General features: G+C 38.8%; 1 protein-coding gene and 1 long non-coding RNA gene across 3 annotated transcripts in view; one reads left to right on the top strand and one right to left on the bottom strand.

Moving 5' to 3' along the window:
• The window catches only part of LOC136255985 (transcription activator BRG1-like), a 59,515-nt gene extending 42,067 nt beyond the window's left edge, over window positions 1–17,448 (bottom strand). For both annotated transcript variants that reach the window (XM_066048894.1, XM_066048893.1), the window contains exons 1-27: window positions 17,369–17,448; window positions 16,210–17,237; window positions 16,026–16,152; window positions 15,795–15,901; window positions 15,500–15,740; window positions 15,226–15,396; window positions 15,020–15,040; window positions 14,394–14,515; window positions 14,200–14,254; window positions 13,827–13,906; window positions 13,462–13,594; window positions 13,080–13,243; window positions 12,816–12,882; window positions 12,653–12,763; window positions 12,186–12,314; window positions 8,933–9,046; window positions 8,307–8,528; window positions 8,085–8,171; window positions 7,921–7,967; window positions 7,129–7,271; window positions 5,895–6,082; window positions 5,458–5,592; window positions 4,824–4,919; window positions 4,639–4,716; window positions 4,243–4,278; window positions 4,112–4,189; window positions 3,448–3,558 (exon numbers count right to left, since the gene is read on the bottom strand). In XM_066048894.1, coding sequence (XP_065904966.1) covers window positions 3,448–3,558; window positions 4,112–4,189; window positions 4,243–4,278; window positions 4,639–4,716; window positions 4,824–4,919; window positions 5,458–5,592; window positions 5,895–6,082; window positions 7,129–7,271; window positions 7,921–7,967; window positions 8,085–8,171; window positions 8,307–8,528; window positions 8,933–9,046; window positions 12,186–12,314; window positions 12,653–12,763; window positions 12,816–12,882; window positions 13,080–13,243; window positions 13,462–13,594; window positions 13,827–13,906; window positions 14,200–14,254; window positions 14,394–14,515; window positions 15,020–15,040; window positions 15,226–15,396; window positions 15,500–15,740; window positions 15,795–15,901; window positions 16,026–16,152; window positions 16,210–17,222 — 3,876 coding nt within the window. In that variant the 5' untranslated portion in view covers window positions 17,223–17,237; window positions 17,369–17,448. The remainder of the gene's footprint in view (window positions 1–3,447; window positions 3,559–4,111; window positions 4,190–4,242; window positions 4,279–4,638; window positions 4,717–4,823; window positions 4,920–5,457; window positions 5,593–5,894; window positions 6,083–7,128; window positions 7,272–7,920; window positions 7,968–8,084; window positions 8,172–8,306; window positions 8,529–8,932; window positions 9,047–12,185; window positions 12,315–12,652; window positions 12,764–12,815; window positions 12,883–13,079; window positions 13,244–13,461; window positions 13,595–13,826; window positions 13,907–14,199; window positions 14,255–14,393; window positions 14,516–15,019; window positions 15,041–15,225; window positions 15,397–15,499; window positions 15,741–15,794; window positions 15,902–16,025; window positions 16,153–16,209; window positions 17,238–17,368) is intronic.
• LOC136255992 (uncharacterized) lies at window positions 692–2,953 on the top strand. Its single transcript, XR_010701268.1, has 3 exons — window positions 692–819; window positions 881–1,416; window positions 2,276–2,953. It is a non-coding gene; the product is annotated as an uncharacterized lncRNA (long non-coding RNA).
• Window positions 17,449–18,736: the final 1,288 nt, after the last annotated feature.

Here is an 18,736-nt window from a genome sequence, read left to right as displayed (position 1 = left end):
CTGGCAAACGATACGTTCAAAACACACACTATGTCAAATGATAAATAAGCTGATATACATCAACAAATTGTCTTTGTTCAGAGCTTTATTGGATGCTTTCATGCAGATATGTCAGGTATTGTTGCTGTGAAGTCCACAAGTGTTGTCCCAGTGTTCAGTTTCATTGTTGGATTATTAATGACATGAGTGGTGTGTGGGTAGTATAGATGTTTCTCTTTCTACACGAGGGTGTACCTTTATACTGTCATGAGATATGATTAACAAGTAGTATGTAGTGCAGTGTAGTGTAGTGTGTGTTGTATAGCATAGTGGCCTTTACAAAGTAGCTGAACTGATTAGTGCTGTATGCAGTGGCAGATACAGGGGGGGGGGGGGGGGGTTTCCCCTCTGAAAATAGCGCATGCTCCTCAAATTTATTTACGATTCATGTGGGTGATATAATCACCAAGAGTTATTATATTGGGAATTTTTCTACTGGCCAAACTTCATACTTTTGCCTTTGAAATCACTGAAAATGCCGTACAGCATTTAAGTGCCTCTAAAAATAATTATTGTTTAACAAGCATAAGTACTGTTTTGCTTCAAAACTTTCTGCAGAGGCCTGGATGGTAGGATTCAACTGTGAAACAATGTTGTGGAATGATTTTTACTGATTCATTGCTAGCTAGTGTACGCCATAGATCTAACTATGTAGCTATAGGCAACAAAGCTATCAAGTTAAAATTCAACCCAGCTGGACAGTTTGGAATTACAGTTATTAAAAACTTCCTGAACCTGAAACCCTCTGAAAATTTCTAGATCCGCCACTGGTATGCACAGGTATGTATGTATGTATGTAGGTTATTAGATATTTAGTTTTGCCATATGCTGCTATCTGTAGAGTGGATTTTGTGAACACCTGTATAAAAAGGCCAGTCAAATATCCTTTTACATTATTAAATTCACCAGCCACCTGTCAGTAAGAGGACACTATGTTATCATGGTCACACTATATTGTGCTTCAAACTTTTTTTTTGAAAATTCGCACTTAGCCTGCTGTATAAGTGCATTACAGTTCCAGGCACAAGAATGTCACTGCATATCTTACACTAAATAATTTTATCAAGATAATTGAGGCCACTAATGGACTATGAAGGTCATCATATAACTTCATCATCCTCTTCACCAAAAACCCTTCAAGGGCTAACATAACAATTAACCACAAGTATAATTTGATGATGTAATAGTGGTTACACTACTATGGTTACACACTATGACATCATCACTTAACATAAAAGCCAGCCACAAAACAGTCAGAGCCAGTATTGTGTGATGTGTGCCAGTGTAAAGTGTGTAATGATGAGCTGGAAAGGAAGGATACTGTTGTTGCTTATTATACAAGTTAGCTGTCAGTTTACCAGGAATGATACATTCAGGGTAAGTCTGTTACAATCTAAACTAATTCACACACAATAGTATAATGTAGCAACCTGGAGATATAGAGCATTACAACTAAGCCACATCATGTACTAGCATATACAATGGCTTTAGCCCTGTTTTACCTCAGAGCCTACCAGCAATTATGTACCACTAAGCAAGTGAAAAGCTCTAGGGATTACTAACAGCTTTTAGTACTCTTACATCTGGAAACTATGCTGTGTACTCTCAAGACAAACACACACACACACACACACAGACTGGTATACACATGATGTCTACTGTATGGAGAGTCGTGTTCTATTGTTACACACCAAACCATTAATAGTGTTCCTATGTACTACAGCCATCCCATGTACGGCAGAGCAGCAGTGTAGCAACCTTATGAGTATTTAGATAACAAATTAAATTATTCCTTCTTTATCTTCATAATACAAGTATTCTAAGCATCCTACTGTAAAAGTTTCCCCCAAGACTTCTATACCATAAGAAAAAAAAGCACCATAACTCTAAAACCAATGAAAACTTTAGCATGAGTATTTGTGACTGGGCCTGCGATAATAGGGCATGTGGGCACATGATTTTTGCCTACTTTTTCAACTTTCATTGTACATAACATTTTGCACCATTGTGCTATTGCAATACAATTTTCAGCTCTTGGTAAGCATTTAACTGGCTTTACGATGCAAGTCACAGAATGCAAATATTCTGTTCCAGTACGGAGATATGACCTGTAGAGTAACGGGGTGTAGTTTGTGCCCACATGCCCTATTTTCGCAGGCCCGGTCTCATTTATTGTACATAAAATTGTGTGGATTTGTGCAGCATTTAAATTGATAAAAATCTTTTCCACCTTTAGTCGATGGCCAAAGAAAAGTACAATCCGGTGCCGGCAACATTTATTATCACTGAAGAAGAGAAGGCAGCATTGAAGGACTGCAATAACCAACAATTGCTACTCTACAACAACACAAACTGGGTATACTCTCAGCGTTGGGAGTGTAACATTGTCCTATTACAAACCCTCACCTACTATCATGTTGACGACTATCACAACATGCAGTACAAGAACTTGACTGAAGAAATAAACAAGGGACACATCACAAGAAAACCTTACTCCGTTCTAGCAGTACAAACAGAGCAACTCAGTGATATTGTGATTTGAGCCCAGGACAGGCTGAATTCTAAACAAAGCCAGGAAGTGATCGACAGCTTATGGTAAAGAGAGTTTGGCGTACCAACAAAGACACAGCTCCCTTCCTGTTGGGTGGATACTCAAAAGTCTTCCTGAAGCACAGTGTGGACCAACACATTCCAATACTAGTACACTACATATACACAGATGACATAATAGAATAGCATTGTCTAGGATCACATTACCATAACACCTGTATCATTCAATGAGTCACTAATGTACATATTGTTGTATGAGTTATAAGTCATCTATTGTGGAACACTACAAGCTGGAAATCAGTTGCTAACTTCTTGTTTGCCTTCATTTCATAACCACAAGACACAAGAAAATGATTGGTACTAACATAATTGTATACTTCCAGTAAGAGATCAGAGCTAAGAAAGCTTTTCAACCCAATAGTTGGCTTCCTCATAAACAACTAAATATTATAGCTACAATATAGCAGCCCAAATTTTATCACCAAGTAAGAAAGAAGGGAGAGGAGGAAAATGAGAATAAACACTACACAACTACAACCTGTCATCAAATGGTTGACTAACTACTACACCATGGCAACATTAGCTTAACAATTAAGTGGTTACTATTAACACCTCAAATTACATACCATCACCAGTGAACCATGTACAAAAGACTTTTGAACACAGGTGTATGTGATTAGTGGGATGTTATCTATGTGATAACACTTCTCTACCATCATCAGTGAATGGTTCATAAACCTGATGGAATTGTAACCATGCCCTGTATGCAACACATTCTTACTCAACATGTATGTTGGGTGTTGTGTAAACGACCACAATAAAATCACAACTTCTTCCAAAATAGATGGTGTCACTCACTTTCAGCCATTGTTTCTCAGTCAAGGAATCAGTATAGTCTATGTCTTTCTTGACACGACTACCACGACCAAACAGCCTCTCCTCGGTCTCCTCAAGAGTTAATTGCTCAACCTACACAGGGGAGAATAACATCTAAACCATAACCACATAACCATCTACACAGGTCAATACCTATGGGCTGTAAATTATAGAAATTAGTCAGAATCTTGTAAATAATACCACTAGAAAGCAATATATGATAAAAAGAAATGGCTACACAGGTTAATTGATCCTATATGGAGCCAACACTTGCTAATGTACCCCAGACTGTACTTTCATTTTTATTTTAAAGAGATGGAATCAAGCCCCTAAACAACCTGACACCAGTCCAGGTCCTTAGGAATGAGAACTTTCAATCATTTCCTTACACTTACATATGCTTAACAACACCTAAGCACTTCAAGTACAAAATGAAGCTCTTGATAAAGCCATTTCTGCACAAAAAAGTAGCTCAACATAAAGTCTGAGTGCAATAAAAAATTTTTTGAGTGTCTTACTAAGAAAGGCTTGAGCACGGTTTAAACACAAGTTTTAAGAATATACAGGTACACAATCTTTTAAAATCACAATACTTCCAATAGTTTAAGCTCATAAATGCTTGCAGCTACAATGCCACTATACACACCTCATCATCATCACGGAGTATCCAAGCTGGTAATTCCTCAGCAGTCACCAGTCGTGGTTTATGACGTAGTTCAGGATCCTACATCAACACCATGTGATAAGGTGGTAGATGACTACACTATAACACAGTACCATAGCTTCCCTGCTCTCACGTTCCATGTCCATCCTCTGTGCAAAATGGAAAAGACTATATAGTAGCACTGTATATTGTAGTTGTTGATAACTTAAATAAATGCTGTCTCGTAAAAGCGTGGCAAAAATCAGCAAGGCTTGTGGGCTACTAAATATGATGAAGCACATCAAAAAGTTACTAAGAAAAAACTCGCTACAAACAAACACTGTCATAATTAGTACAGTATAACTTCATATCATTTGGGCATATGTGTAAATTTTAGATTATTGAAATAATAAGTTTCAGGAAAATACTTTAACTGTTCACAGATGCCATAGTTTAGTTCATCACCATTATGAGTTTACACAATGCCGGGTCACGACTGACTATTATCTAACACAATTGATTGGTCTCACCTGAAACAGTTCTAACTCATCTTCATTTCTTGCTATCATTTGATTGAGACTCTCATCATCTGGCGCTTCGTCTTCCTCCTATAATGTGATAATGTGGTTACTATGTGATGATCTGTAGTAATGACTGTGTGTGTGTGTGCGTAGTACGTATGTAGTGTCCACAACATTATGTACTCATAACTCACATCAGTGTCTTCCTGTTCAGTCTCCAGTATAGCCTCCAACAAAGCCTTCCTCTCAGTACTTGTTGATTTCTGGTCAAACTTTCCAGCTTGAATTACCTGACAGGAAATATGACACATCACACAACAGCTGCAACAAATAAGACTGCAGGTATTGAAGCCTCAAGCTACAAGACATAATTCACTGGAAACTATGGTACAATCGTTCTTCGAGTTGAAAAGAAGTCTTTGATAATAAAGGAAGTGTTAATACATCAATGGAGACAAGTGGAGTGCATGGTGGACACTGCATGGTGGACACTGCATGCACAACACCAGACAAATCACAAAGAAACTAGCTGTGGAATGGATTGCACCATAAGTAAGCTATATAGAATATAGTTCTTCTTCGGAGTGTAAGACATCTTTGTATGTAAAGGGTTAGTTGGGATTCTGTTGTTTATTTGGGCTGGTTTTTACCAAAGTTTAGACTTAGCTGTTTGTAAACAATGTTATGGTTATTGTGATAAACAACATATATATGGTTCTGTGTATTGGATGGCTAGTAGTACAGTAGTGGTCCCTAAAAAATTGTCAGTCAATGGATTAAAGATAAATGATATAGACACATTATCAAACTAAACACCGTGTTACACACCTTGGAGTCGACGTTCAGCTTGAACCGGGCAGCTGCTAGAATCTTCTCTTCAACACTCTGTACTGTACACAGACGTAACACTCGCACCTCACTGGTCTGGCCAATCCTGTGAGCTCTGTCTTGTGCCTGAAGGTCCTGTTAACAACAACCAACCGCACAATAACCACACCAGTTTGTACTACTGTCAGTCTTCTGTAGCAGTACTTCTACTTTAGAAAAGTTAGATAAATTCTATAAACAGTAACTTTAACTTATACAAATTGCTGGCAAACAAAAAAGAGCAGGTTAATAATAAGGGAATCATTAAAAGCATGGTTCAATGGTATGTAAAAACTATACATGAAATATTTGTTTGAAGAAGCTGTCACATACAGCACAAATACAAAAACACACTATACACACAAATACTCTACAGACAGACAGACAGACAGACAGACCTGATGAGGGTTCCAGTCAGAGTCAAAAATGATGACAGTATCAGCAACTTGCAGGTTCAGTCCCAGTCCACCAGCTCTAGTGCTGAGCAGGAACAGGAAATAAGGAGAGCCAGGAGCACTGAACAACTCCAGTAGGTGTCCTCTCTCCTCTGGCTTTGTTGACCCATCCAACCTGAGATATTTGTACCCTATAGTATTATGTATACTGGATATACAGTGCACAGTGGACTCTTGTTTATTATTATTTTTACAATTCTTCCCCCCCCCCCCCCCACACACACACACACAAATGAAGTACACACCATAGCAGGGATAGCTATAAGAAAAATTTTCCAATTGCAATGTAGAAGACCATCTGCTTTACCCATGCAAGGTCAGAACCCCTTTGACACAGTGGTCATGGTGGATGCAGACATCTGAATTCGTTCCACTCTTAGGCATGACATACAGCCTTTATATAGGATGATTTGTATAGCTACAGCACCGCTCCTCATCTCTTGAGAGTGAAAGTGGCTTAAAAACTTTGTAATTAAAGAGCATGGCACCCATTTTGCATGGGAATATTCATCCCAAACAAAATGGGATTACCAGTCACGTGTGAAGCAGGTGCCACACCCTTTAAGACAAGATTGCGTTTGAGCGGTATGTACAGCATATTACGTACAATTTCGTTTTTCAACCTAATTCAATGTTAAACGCTGACTGGTGCCTGGAAACTAATAATCCCTGCATGTTCAGTATACCTTACTTGCAAAACACATGTATTCAATAGGCCATACACTGTATGAAATAATTAGAATACATCAAAGTCCAATACATATCCAGAGGAGGTAGGACATGACGTCACAGTATTTGAGTAATTGCATGATGTGTGCGTACCATACATTTTCAGCATAGGGTCTAGTCTTCGTAGACTGTGAAGTTTAGCACTGCCTTATTTACTAGTGTAGAAATCGTTGTATGTGTTGAGCTTCCTTGAGCTCTGGCAATTTTACGATGAACTTTGCAATAGAGTGATATTTAGAATGAATTTTTTGATCTTGTTTTCAAGTACCTGTGTTACTATTCGCTGTACTCTTAGTCACTAGTAGAAATGCAATCGACTTTGGCATCTACAATGATGCAAATAGCTGGTATGGTTAGTTTTTAATCATGTAATTATCATTGGAATTCAATTACATATTACGCTAAGTCATATGCATTGTCACATCATGTCCTATCCCCTAATACATACCCCTCCAGTGCAGGTAATCTTCCATGATGTGCATTAATTGGGTCATCTGACAGAACAATAACACCCTGTGGTTAGTCTGCAGGAACTTGGGCAACATCCGGTCTAGTAGCTCAAACTTGCCTGACACCCGATACAGCTCCGGACTAGAATGAGTCAAACAAACAATAGCATCACTATAATATATGAGTGTGTGTGTGTGCAGTACTGGGTCTCTTTAACATGTCTATACCATTTATGTGGACAAGAGTTCACATGTACTTTTTATATTGTAGACTTTTAATGTGTGACAATCTCTAAACAGAATTAATCACAACAAATACAATGATGGAATTATTGCGAGTGGTCATAATAGGGGAGTTTGGATGACTCAGAAGAAAATAAAACACCAGGAATTTGTAAGGAAATGTCAAATTCTTTAATGAACATAATAATTTTATAAGATCACTAAGAGTCTTTAGATACATTAGCTAGTTCACAGGAAAAGCAAAGGAAGTCCCCTGTATTAGATTCTTTGGAAAATATTTATCAACTTCAACATGTGTAACACAAACACACCATAAAAGTATAAATACAGCCTATCATTTTGTGAATTAAAAACTGTTTACTGAAGTAGATGGTTACTTCTGGTTGGTTCACTAAGTAGGTCTGTTGATTCTTAAAGTGTTCAGATTGAAAAAAATGTGCAAGTCAGCTAGTGGGCTACTAGGAATAACAAAAATACAGGTAACTTCAATGTCTTCTAGCAACTATACCAGATGGAATAACATTCTACAACTGGACTCTGTCACTCACCCATTAACTACTGATCCAACTTGGCCAAGATGTTCAGCATAAGATTGCTATATGAAAAGCAAACAGAAGATCACATGACATTTGTACTTATGATGGGTCCACACTTTTTGAATGTTTTATGCATACAGGTTCAAACAGCCATACACTTGTATTGCAGTACTTACCTCTATTTCATTGAACATGAAGGGATGATTACAGATCTTACGTAGTTGTACAATAGTGTTCATCAAGGTCCTAGTCCCTCCTTTACCCTATAGTGACATCATAGCACTTCATACTAATGTTGTGTGTATGCAGTGTGTGCAATATATCTGGATAACTACAAAAAACAAAACAAACAAACAACAACACACAGAACACTAAAACTACAAACACACACACATTACCTTCTTGTTCATTTCTGAGCCATCTGTTAAGAGGATCCCTCTCTTGTGCATGTGTATGTACATTTGACGCTGCAGGACGGACATGTCACACTTGATGACATACTCCACTTTCTCTGGCAGCTGGGACTCCACCTCCTTCTTCAACCGACGGAGAAGAAATGGTCGCAACACTTTGTGAAGACGTCGGATGATCAACAAGCTCTCCTCCTGGTTGAGCTCCATCTAATAATGATCAAATAAGAACATGTGATAGTACGGAACACACACAATAAAAAGTTTTTGGCTGCCGTATACACTCTCACGCCTACCCACTACCCCAGTAAAAAAACCTGAATCCCCCATGTATATACCTAGGTACTAGAAGTCAGTACAAAAAATCCTCCTAGGGTAGACCTGAAGTCCAACATGGATCTTCACTTATTATGTGAAACATGGACAGTTGGTATTTATTAAACACTGGAGCAATGTGAGTAAAGGTCCTTGCTCAATGAAACAACATCAGCAACTGGACTTCATGGAGCATCAAACCTGAAACCTTTCGATCACCAGAATGATGCTTCAACCACTTGGTTGCACTACTTCACAGACAGACAGACAGACACACACACACACACACACACAAATACCTTTTCTCCAGTCATTGCAAAAGGAGCATTAAACCACTGTTCAAAAGTATTGCAGGACTTGAATATCGAGGGTAGCAGGAAATTCAATAAGGCCCATAGCTCCGGAAGATTATTCTAAAATGTGCAAAACAATGAACAAAACTGTACACAATATACAGTACTGGCTAAACACTGACTACACAAACACACATACAGTACATACTATATGCATAAACACGCTTACACAACACAACATGTACTCCTACAGTAGTACCTGTAACAATATTAATGGTCACATTTTGTGCTAAAAGAATTGATCTCCAGTAGTACTGATATACAGCAACCACTTTTGACTCAATGACTTAGCCACAAAATGTTTTTGCCTTATGAAGGTTTCTATCTAATTGTAGCTTTTGACTTTCAGAGTTCTCTACTCATTTGTGTGTGCCTGAACTGTGATGATGTTACACTACAAAATGTGACTGCTCTATTACAAGCATGGTGAGACGACCAAAATTATGTTCCAGGTTGCTTGGCTTTTCTTTGTCTGGTGGTACAACTATATGCAGTTAACAACATGAAGCTACGTTGTTAGTGTTACAATAATGAACCCAACTGTTTATAAACCAACTTGATACCATAAGCACTTATATTGCAGTACACGTAAAGAACACTTCATTATTGAAGCCTTAGTATTTGCTCACGATGGTGGCCCAAGTAATAAGGTTTTACAAAAAAATTCCTTGTGAATAATTACACAAATAGAGATAAATGTGGTCAGAAATTTCACACCTTACCACGGGTAGAAGGTGACATGAACGCTTATCCAATAACTAGTATGGATGACCTCAAAAACATGTTACATGGTGAGCCAAAGAGTGACCAACAACTTGTACAAGAGAACTACACCAGTCAGTTCCAGAAGTTACGCTATCTACACCAACTTGCTGGGGAGAGAATAGTTGAGCTAGAGGACGCCATAAATCAACATAAATCTGATCGTCTTGTAAGTATTGTTGCAGCAAAGTTAGAGATTGAGCTAAAAAAAGTTCTGGTAGTGGCCAATGAGATGAAAAGGATCATACGCACACACAGAGACCACACCTTTAACCTCTACATCTTAGCAGGAAGGACAGAAGATGCACGAGAGGAGTGCAAACAACGACTGATTGAGAAAATTGGTGAAGAAGACGCTGCCAAACTGATGGATGCCATAACAAAGTCTCTACATCCAACTGAGAAGTGGACAGCGGCACAGGAATCAATAAAACGGAAATACAGTAAATACATCAAGTAAACAACAGCATCAGGAACTACTGTATACTCACTCAACAAAGCCTAACTCTATGATGGTGTGTCTATATACATGATGTATTCTTGTTGAACATTTCAATGCATACATATTATGATATATATGCATGTATTCCATACTTGAAAGCTCTCTACATATATGCATGAAGCATTATCAAAGGTAAAAAATCCCTATACATTAAGTGAACTCTTGCAGGGGTGCAGTTGAAGGAATAAGGATTTCTCTTTTGCTTTGTGTCTTTTGTAATGTGTACTTAACAGGATTTAGCAGTTTACGCTTGCATCTCTTTGAACTAGTTATTCTCAAACAAGTTGTGAACTACAACTAAGTACTTCAAACAATGACACTTTCTATTGCACAGTCAACTCAAGGCAGAGATAAAGCACTACACAGCAAAACAGCAGTTACATACATAAAAGGAAGAAGTATGCTCAGAAAGGCCTGTAAGATTATTCTAAAATGTGCGAAAATAAGAAAAAAAAATCAACAATGCACAAAACCAGGAAACATACTTGGTTGAATACAGAATTTAACATCCATACAGACATACATACCTGTATACACAACACGACAGTACATGTTACATTATTGCCACAATTTGGCTAAGCCTGTACAAATGACAACAGACGATATAGCAACCAACACCATCACAGTTCAGGACTAGCTAGTATAACATACAATAATTAGAGAGCCTTGAAAGCCAAAGATTACAAGTAGATTGACATGATAAACAACAATTTCAGTCTGTTTTGACAAAGTGTACACTACAAATTAATTGTGACTGCTCTATTAGAGTAGTTTAATGTAGGTCATTCTTTGTTAACCAGTTAGCAATAGCTACATTAACATGCCAAACTTCCTCTCACTATTACATTAACCAAGTGTCGATTTTCACTGACATCGCATGTCATATAGCCCATACAGTGTCGTGTATGATGCCTGATACATGCACCCAACATGGGTGGGTCACAGCGTGTAACATGGATGAATTACACAAAGTATCACGTGCAACATTTCAAACAGGGGAACCTCATTGTTGAGGCTATATTTTTTTGATCTCAAAGTTTGCCAAAGTAATAAGGTTTCATTATAAAATTGAAAAAATTCACACAAATAATCTTCCCATGCGTAATTACATAAACAGAGATATATATGGTCATAAATTTCACACTAGATTACGAAGCAAGCAGGTAGAAGGTGACATGAATGCTTATCCAATAACTAGTATGGATGACCTCAAAAACATGTTACATGGTGAACAAAACAGTAACCATCAACTTGTACAAGAGAACTACACCAGTCAGTTCCAGAAATTACGCTACCTACACCAACTTGCAGGGGAAAGAATAGTAGAGCTAGAGGACGCCATAAATCAGCAGAAATCTGATCACCTTTTAAATACTGCAGCAGTAAAGTTAGAGATTGAGTTAAAGAAAGTTCTGGCGGTGGCCAATGACCTGAGAAGGATCATACGCACACACAGAGAGACCAAATCCATCAAGTAAACAACAGCAATAGAAGCTTACTCAACAAAGCCTAACTCTATACTGTGTGTAACATTACATAATATACACCACATGTATGTGATGTGAAAGCTTATCAGTTTTTGTGGTATAAAGTATTATCAAAGGCAATCACTATATTAAGCAAAGACTTGTGAGGGTGCATTTGAAGGGGTGGAGGATTTCTCTTTTGCTTTGTATCTTTTGTAATGTGTACTGACAGGATTTAGCAGTATCTCTTTGAACTGACTATATCTCAAACAAGTACAACTGAGTACTTTAAGACAGATAAAGTACTACACACTAAAAGACCATTTATTAGTGCAAGCAAGGAAAGAGATACGTTATAAAGAGGTTCTGAAATTTCACTACAATACTCCATAACCAGATGCCATCATAAGTACTGTATATTCCCCACTATATAGTCACTAGGTAATGTCATTCATGACCACACACCTACCTGTAGTGGTGTCCCAGTCAACAACACCCTGTGAGGTGCTATATAGTGCTGGTTGAGTGTCTGTGTTAACTTGCAGTGATGGTTCTTCATCCTGTGACCCTCGTCAATTATCATGTACTTCCACTTGATCTGTAATGACAACACATAATAGCATTTAACATTGTACACAATTTATAAACAGCCCTACAGGAAGACCTAGCTCCACTATACTATCAAGTAAACACATACTCACACCCCATATAAACCATATTATGTTCTCGACAATGGAAGAATGGCTGGTAACAACTAAGTTAACATATACATCAAATCAAATCAAATGGTGTAATCCCATCAAATAGCCTACCCTAATATGACTACATACCCTAGACCACTTAGCACACTTGCAGTGGCACACAGACATGTAACATTAGGTTAAAGTTCGGCTCCTCACTACACTACATGCACACAGTGCAACTAATACACTTCACCTTAGCAAGTTGTCCCTTATCCTTCATTACATATTCATAAGTAGTTATGAGAACATTAAACCTTCCTGACTTGAGCTGTGTGTGTAGAGTGCGTCTGTACTGAGGTGTACCCTACAGTGGACATGACGTGTGACATACTGACACAGACTGCTACAAAGTATACCTTGTAGGGGATCTTGGTAACTGATGGGGCCCACCTGTCAAATTCCAACATCCAATTGGACAAGGTCCTGCACAAATATACATTACAAAAATTATCACACTTCTCTTTCCTCTTTCAAGCCACAAATTATTGTGCTCCCAATACTTACAGGAGCGCATAAGTATAAATATCTTATGAGCTCCTATGGTGACTGCCCCCCCCCCCCCCCCCCCCCCCCAGTTCAAAGTTTGCCAGCACTACATGCAAACACACACACAGACATACGATAGTGGTACAATGATGAGGTATGGTCCATTCACTCCTTTTTTCTCCATCAGATAGGTGATGAGTGCTATAGTCTCAATAGTCTTCCCCAGTCCCATCTCATCAGCCAGTATACCATTGAGGTTGTTATTGTAAAGTGACACCAGCCACTCTAGACCCTTCATCTGTAGGGGAGAACAATACAGAATCCATAGGCAATATTATTGTTGATATACATGTCAGAAACAAGAGTTTTAAACAATATACCATTAAAATTATACAACTACAATCCTCAATGGAAGACACATGTGGCTATTAAGTGGTAAAGCCACTACTTTAATAAAATACGTATTGTGACTGTTTTATGACAGCTATTGTTCTCAATAACTATTACACCATTCACCTGATAGTTCTTCAAAGTCCCATTCACTAATATCGATGGTTGTTCAGTGATTTGCTCATGCATAGTATGAGCAATACTGTAGTAGTTCTGGTCACTAGTATAATGGTGGTACTCATCCTCCAACGCTGCAGCACTGCAGGGAGTGAGATAAATACAAGACTCAAGTCAGTGTATTATTGCATATGCTGTACATTGTGTGTGAGATTACTATTCAGTGTAGTGCATGCATATTTGTGGGACAAAACGTAACAAAGAGAAATGTTATTATATCATTGTACTATAAGACAATCCAGGATAGTGGGCATACAACAACACTGTGTTAATGGCTATACACTACACTCCCAATAAACCCTAAGTATACACACCTGGCCTTAGCAATGATAGCTTTAGGATCATTAGGATCAAGCTCCTCTCCCTCCTCGGTCTTCTCTTCAATAGCATTGTCCTGTGAAGAAAACGTGTACCATCAGTTGTGTGTGTGTGCGTGTGTGTGTGTGCGCGTGTGTGTGTGTCAGCATTGCTAGTTAGTGACTGCTCTATTAGAGTATTTCAATACTCAGTTTATGTATGACATGTCTGAAAAACAATCTTTTCTGCATTACAACATGAGCTATACTTGCAGAAAGTGATACTACTGACAAAGAATAAACATAAGTAAACACAATTCCTGCAATATTACTCTAACAAAACAATCACTAAGTACACTAGGCAGGTCAACTACATCTCAGACACACTTACAGCATCACTCTCCTCTCCAGACCCAGCCTCATCTTCACTATTAACTTCTTCATACCTACACCATGAAAAAATGTGTGTACACAACAGCTAGCACAGCAGCACATGTGTATACGGTCTGTACAATACACCACACACACACCCGGTATGTAAGTAAATAGATTCTCACACAGACAAATGCTACATGTATAACTGACCCAGGATGTTCAGACAGCCATTTCTCCAGGTCCTTTCTAATAGGTGCATCTTCTCCAGTTAACTTCTTACCAGTGGATGTCTCTATCACTGTCACATGAGCCTCCATGTCTTTACTTGCCATCTAATACAGAAGTTTTCAAGTTACTTGCGAAAAGGTAAACACAAACGTGATCACGTGCGTATTTCACGTGAGGACTTAAAATGATTTTTGATGAACGTTTGTGTATTTCGCCTATCATTCAAAGATTATCATACAGTAGTCTACACATCAAATTTTGCTGGCGAACTGAACTAGAATCCTTGCTAGTTCGAGATATTTGAATCACGGGTCACGTGTACGATCACGTTTCTGTTCTACGTTTTCGCAAGTGACTTGAAAATTTCTGTAACAACACCAGTGTAACCACTGACCACACATATTGTGTACACATGTCTCTTTACATGGGCCAACCATGTTTGTAGTCTTGTGTATGTCTGTGTGTATGTACATGTCCATATAGTGTTAGTTGGCATACAACAGATTTGTCATGTCAGGAGTGTTCGTGTTCATCATTACATATAAGTTCCAGACAAGTTAATGCTGCCACATATGCATGTATCATTATTCAACAACACACACTCTAACCTTTTCATTATCTGTCCTTTCCTATATAGAAATCAACACAGTTATAACGATACATACACTAATACAATCAGTGTGTGTAACACATTGACAGTAACAGCATAACAAGTAGCCATACGCTAACCAGAAACTACAAGCAACAGCTGGACAGTATCATACACACAAGTGATAAGTACTATATACATGTATACAGTAGCTATTGTACGTACTGTTTGTCTTCTAGAGCTCTTTCTTCTCTTCATCTTCTTCAGTTCTTCTTTGTGCTGTTTCACCATGTCGATCAGACTGGCTATGTACTCATCAGTCTGTTGTAAGAGGTAGGCCAACCGACGATCCTTCTGCTGGTCAATTAGTTTACGATATCCTTCCTCATCCTCAGCCTTCACAAGGGTAGGAACACAACATCATTATAAACAATGAGCAAAGAAACAGAAACCATGCTTCTGAAATGGTAATGTTGTGTACGCTACACTGTGGACTCACCATCAGACGTTTGATACGCTCTTTCTCAATTCGTTCCTGTTCCTTCTGTCGCTTGCTCTCCCGAGTGGCATGGTAGCTCATCACGGTTCTGTTCAGTTTGTTGATCCTTTGCATGTTATTTCGATGATATTCCTTGAAGTCCCGGGAGTGTTGTAGAATACTGTTGATATACTCCTGGTGCCTCTGACGTCTCTTACGCTCCTGGTCATATTTCTGTTGTTTCTCTAGCTTCTCTGTTATCCTGGTGGTGTACAATTGTAAGATAGCCGTGCATGCCGCCTCAACTAGCTAATACCTTGCTTCCCTGAGAGATTGTCGCTTTGGTCTCTTGTAAGCCCTCAAGTTGAGTGCAGTTTCTAGTGTAGTTGATTGACGTGAAAAAGCTACCACTTCAGCTCGTAACTAAGAGAACACAAGATGAGGCTAACAGCGCTACACTATCATAATACAGTGTGCACACAAAAACACTCTACACACATACTCATGCATACCATACACACAAGCATCGCATGTAACAAAATTCTACCTGTGTTTGGTAACCAAGCAACTTCAGTGCTCGCAGTTCAATCATAGCCTTCACTTTCAAGTGATCTGTCAAGTTATCAGCCAGTGATTCTAACTGTTTGATGCGGTGAGCAATACGAGACCTCATTCTACAACACAAGATGTAATACTAAGAGCAATTACACATGACATTTATTACACAATACCTGATATCTCTTTCTTTCAGTAGCATCATTGGGTCTATCCCAACAGGCTTGCTGTAAGGTGTTATTTTCACTTGTTTGACAGGAGGAGCAAACTGCTTCTGCTGTGGACTAGATGAGGATGATGACACAGTGGTAGTATCCTGACTGGTATCCTGACCACTGCTACTTGTTGGTAGTGACGTGGTGGTCGTTGAAGTGGTAGGGGGAATACTAATTGGAAGTGGACTGCTGCTTGAAGTAATACTAACATTAGGAGCCATGGAGTTATTCATTGCCTTCAGTTCGGAGTGAAGTGATGAAGTACTACTCTGCGGAGCTGTTGTATTAGATACTGCTGTTACAGGAGTTGCAGGGGACTCGATGCTAGCTGGACCAACTTGGGGTTGTAGGGACGCAGCCGGGGAATTAACTTGACTGCTAACTCCAGTGCTACTTCCTCCGGGGCTGTTTATTGCTGTACTCGATGCGACACGTTGGGGCTGGTTTAACATCATGCTTGCTGGAGAATTAGCAGACATACTAGGGAAGTTAACTTGCGGTGGTCCTGCTGTCAAAGGTGCTCCTCCACCACTCATTTGACTCGGATACCTCTTTCCCTGTACTGCATGCATTACCATGTCATTAACTGGCTGGTTCCTTGCCAGTATCTTGTATGCTTGTATCTGTGCCTGTAATTGTTGTACCTGCTGCATACTTATATTCCCACCACTGCCCACAGGATTCATTGATGAGCCCATTGGTTGTTGCTGCTGCTGTTGCCCGGGCATCATTCCTGGGTTAGATGGTGAATGTCCATAACCACCCGATAGACCTGACTGTGGCATTCCTCGTAACATTCCTGATGACATGGGGTCTTGTTGATGTCGTGTGTGTAGCTGTGGTGGTAGCGAAGGTGTCATTTGCTGCTGCTGTGATAATACATCCGGCCCGAAGTGGAGCATCCCGTCCCCGCCCTGTGGTATCTGACCAGGTGGCGCCATTTGTGGGGGCATGTGGCCCCTGTAGTGTTCCATGTCTCAACGCACCAGCTGAAACAAATCAAGTATTCTAAATAACGCCACCCTCAAAACTATGTTAACTGTTAGTATATTTGAATGCGTTGACATACATATGTAAGGAAAATACGCTACAGGAAAAATACGGTAACAATTAATCTTACCCAAGACAGCCTCTGACACCAGATCCTAGTACCTTAAATCTAGCGCGTAAGTAAATAAATACTATGTGATAAGCGCCAGCGCGTAATATTCTTCCCACTTTTTTCATTTTATCAAGACGAGCAGCATCATTTTTATATCACATCAATGAGGGGAAGAATTTAAACAATATTTGCAATGCAATCTGATAGCTTATACCCACCTGAGTATGCATGCAGTGGGACATTACTCACTTCACACTATCATCGATTAATACCACCTTTATCATCATCCAACTACTATCAGAAAAATAACTTGGCTTTTTGCCTTACACTATTATTGAATAATTTACCAATTGAATGCTCTACTCGTATCACGTACCTAAGTTTATAGTGGTCATGCATGTATGACTATAGCACTCGAACATGTACAATTATACAATTTTTGTGTCTACTATTTCAGTGGGGTAGTGCATTTGCACCCCCTGTGTGTACCAGCCATACAACTGTCTTCAGTACACAGGACCAAGTACAAAACATGTGGAACAATTCAACAAAACAAAAATACAGCAGTAAAACAAAGTAGCTACTGACTTACAAAGCACAAAATAAGAATTTAAATTGTCTCAGTAACTGCTGTGACATCATATAGTGCGCAGCAGGTAGGCGATTCCATATCAAAATTCCCAGATATCAAAGATCACTTTGTTCCTATTCCAGGAACATATGAGCCTGTGTGGGTTCCTCCCAATGTGGCCACTAACAGTACTAGCATAGGAAAACAGTCTCTGTAGAAACATACACAAAACATTATGCACTGAATAGTTATTCTGTTCAAGATCCTTAAGTGTAATTGTTAGAAGGTGACAATGGCTGACCAAACTTTGGAATGAATCCTTTCTAGTAGCAGTGTTGGGCAAGTTACTTTTTAAAAGTAACTAGTTACATATTACTTGCAACTGAACTATTTAGTTACAGTTACATATTACCCATAAAATAAAGTAACTATAATAATATTACATATTATATTACTTTGTGTCCACAGCCTTAAGCTGTCACATGTAAAACTACCACCTTATCACGTGACATGATTGCGCTGTTGCATATCTTGGTTATAAGTAAGATGCTGGTGAATAAGCTTCGTTTAGTGGGCTTCATTACTTCGTTGTGGCTAGGCGTTACTCAGTTGATTACTAACGAGATTAGTAACTTCGTTACTTGTAGTAACAATAATACGTAATATTAGATTCGTTACAGTAACTATATTACTTAGGTAACGCGTTACATTTGTAAGTAAAGTAACTGGAGTTATATTACCTGTTTTTATAGCGTACTTCGCTATATTACTTAGTTACCACAAAAGTAATAATATTACATAACGCGTTACATAAG

The sequence above is a fragment of the Dysidea avara genome, chromosome 5 (assembly GCF_963678975.1).
Source record: "Dysidea avara chromosome 5, odDysAvar1.4, whole genome shotgun sequence".
Taxonomy (NCBI): domain Eukaryota; kingdom Metazoa; phylum Porifera; class Demospongiae; order Dictyoceratida; family Dysideidae; genus Dysidea; species Dysidea avara.
This window is presented reverse-complemented; position numbering and strand designations above follow the sequence as displayed.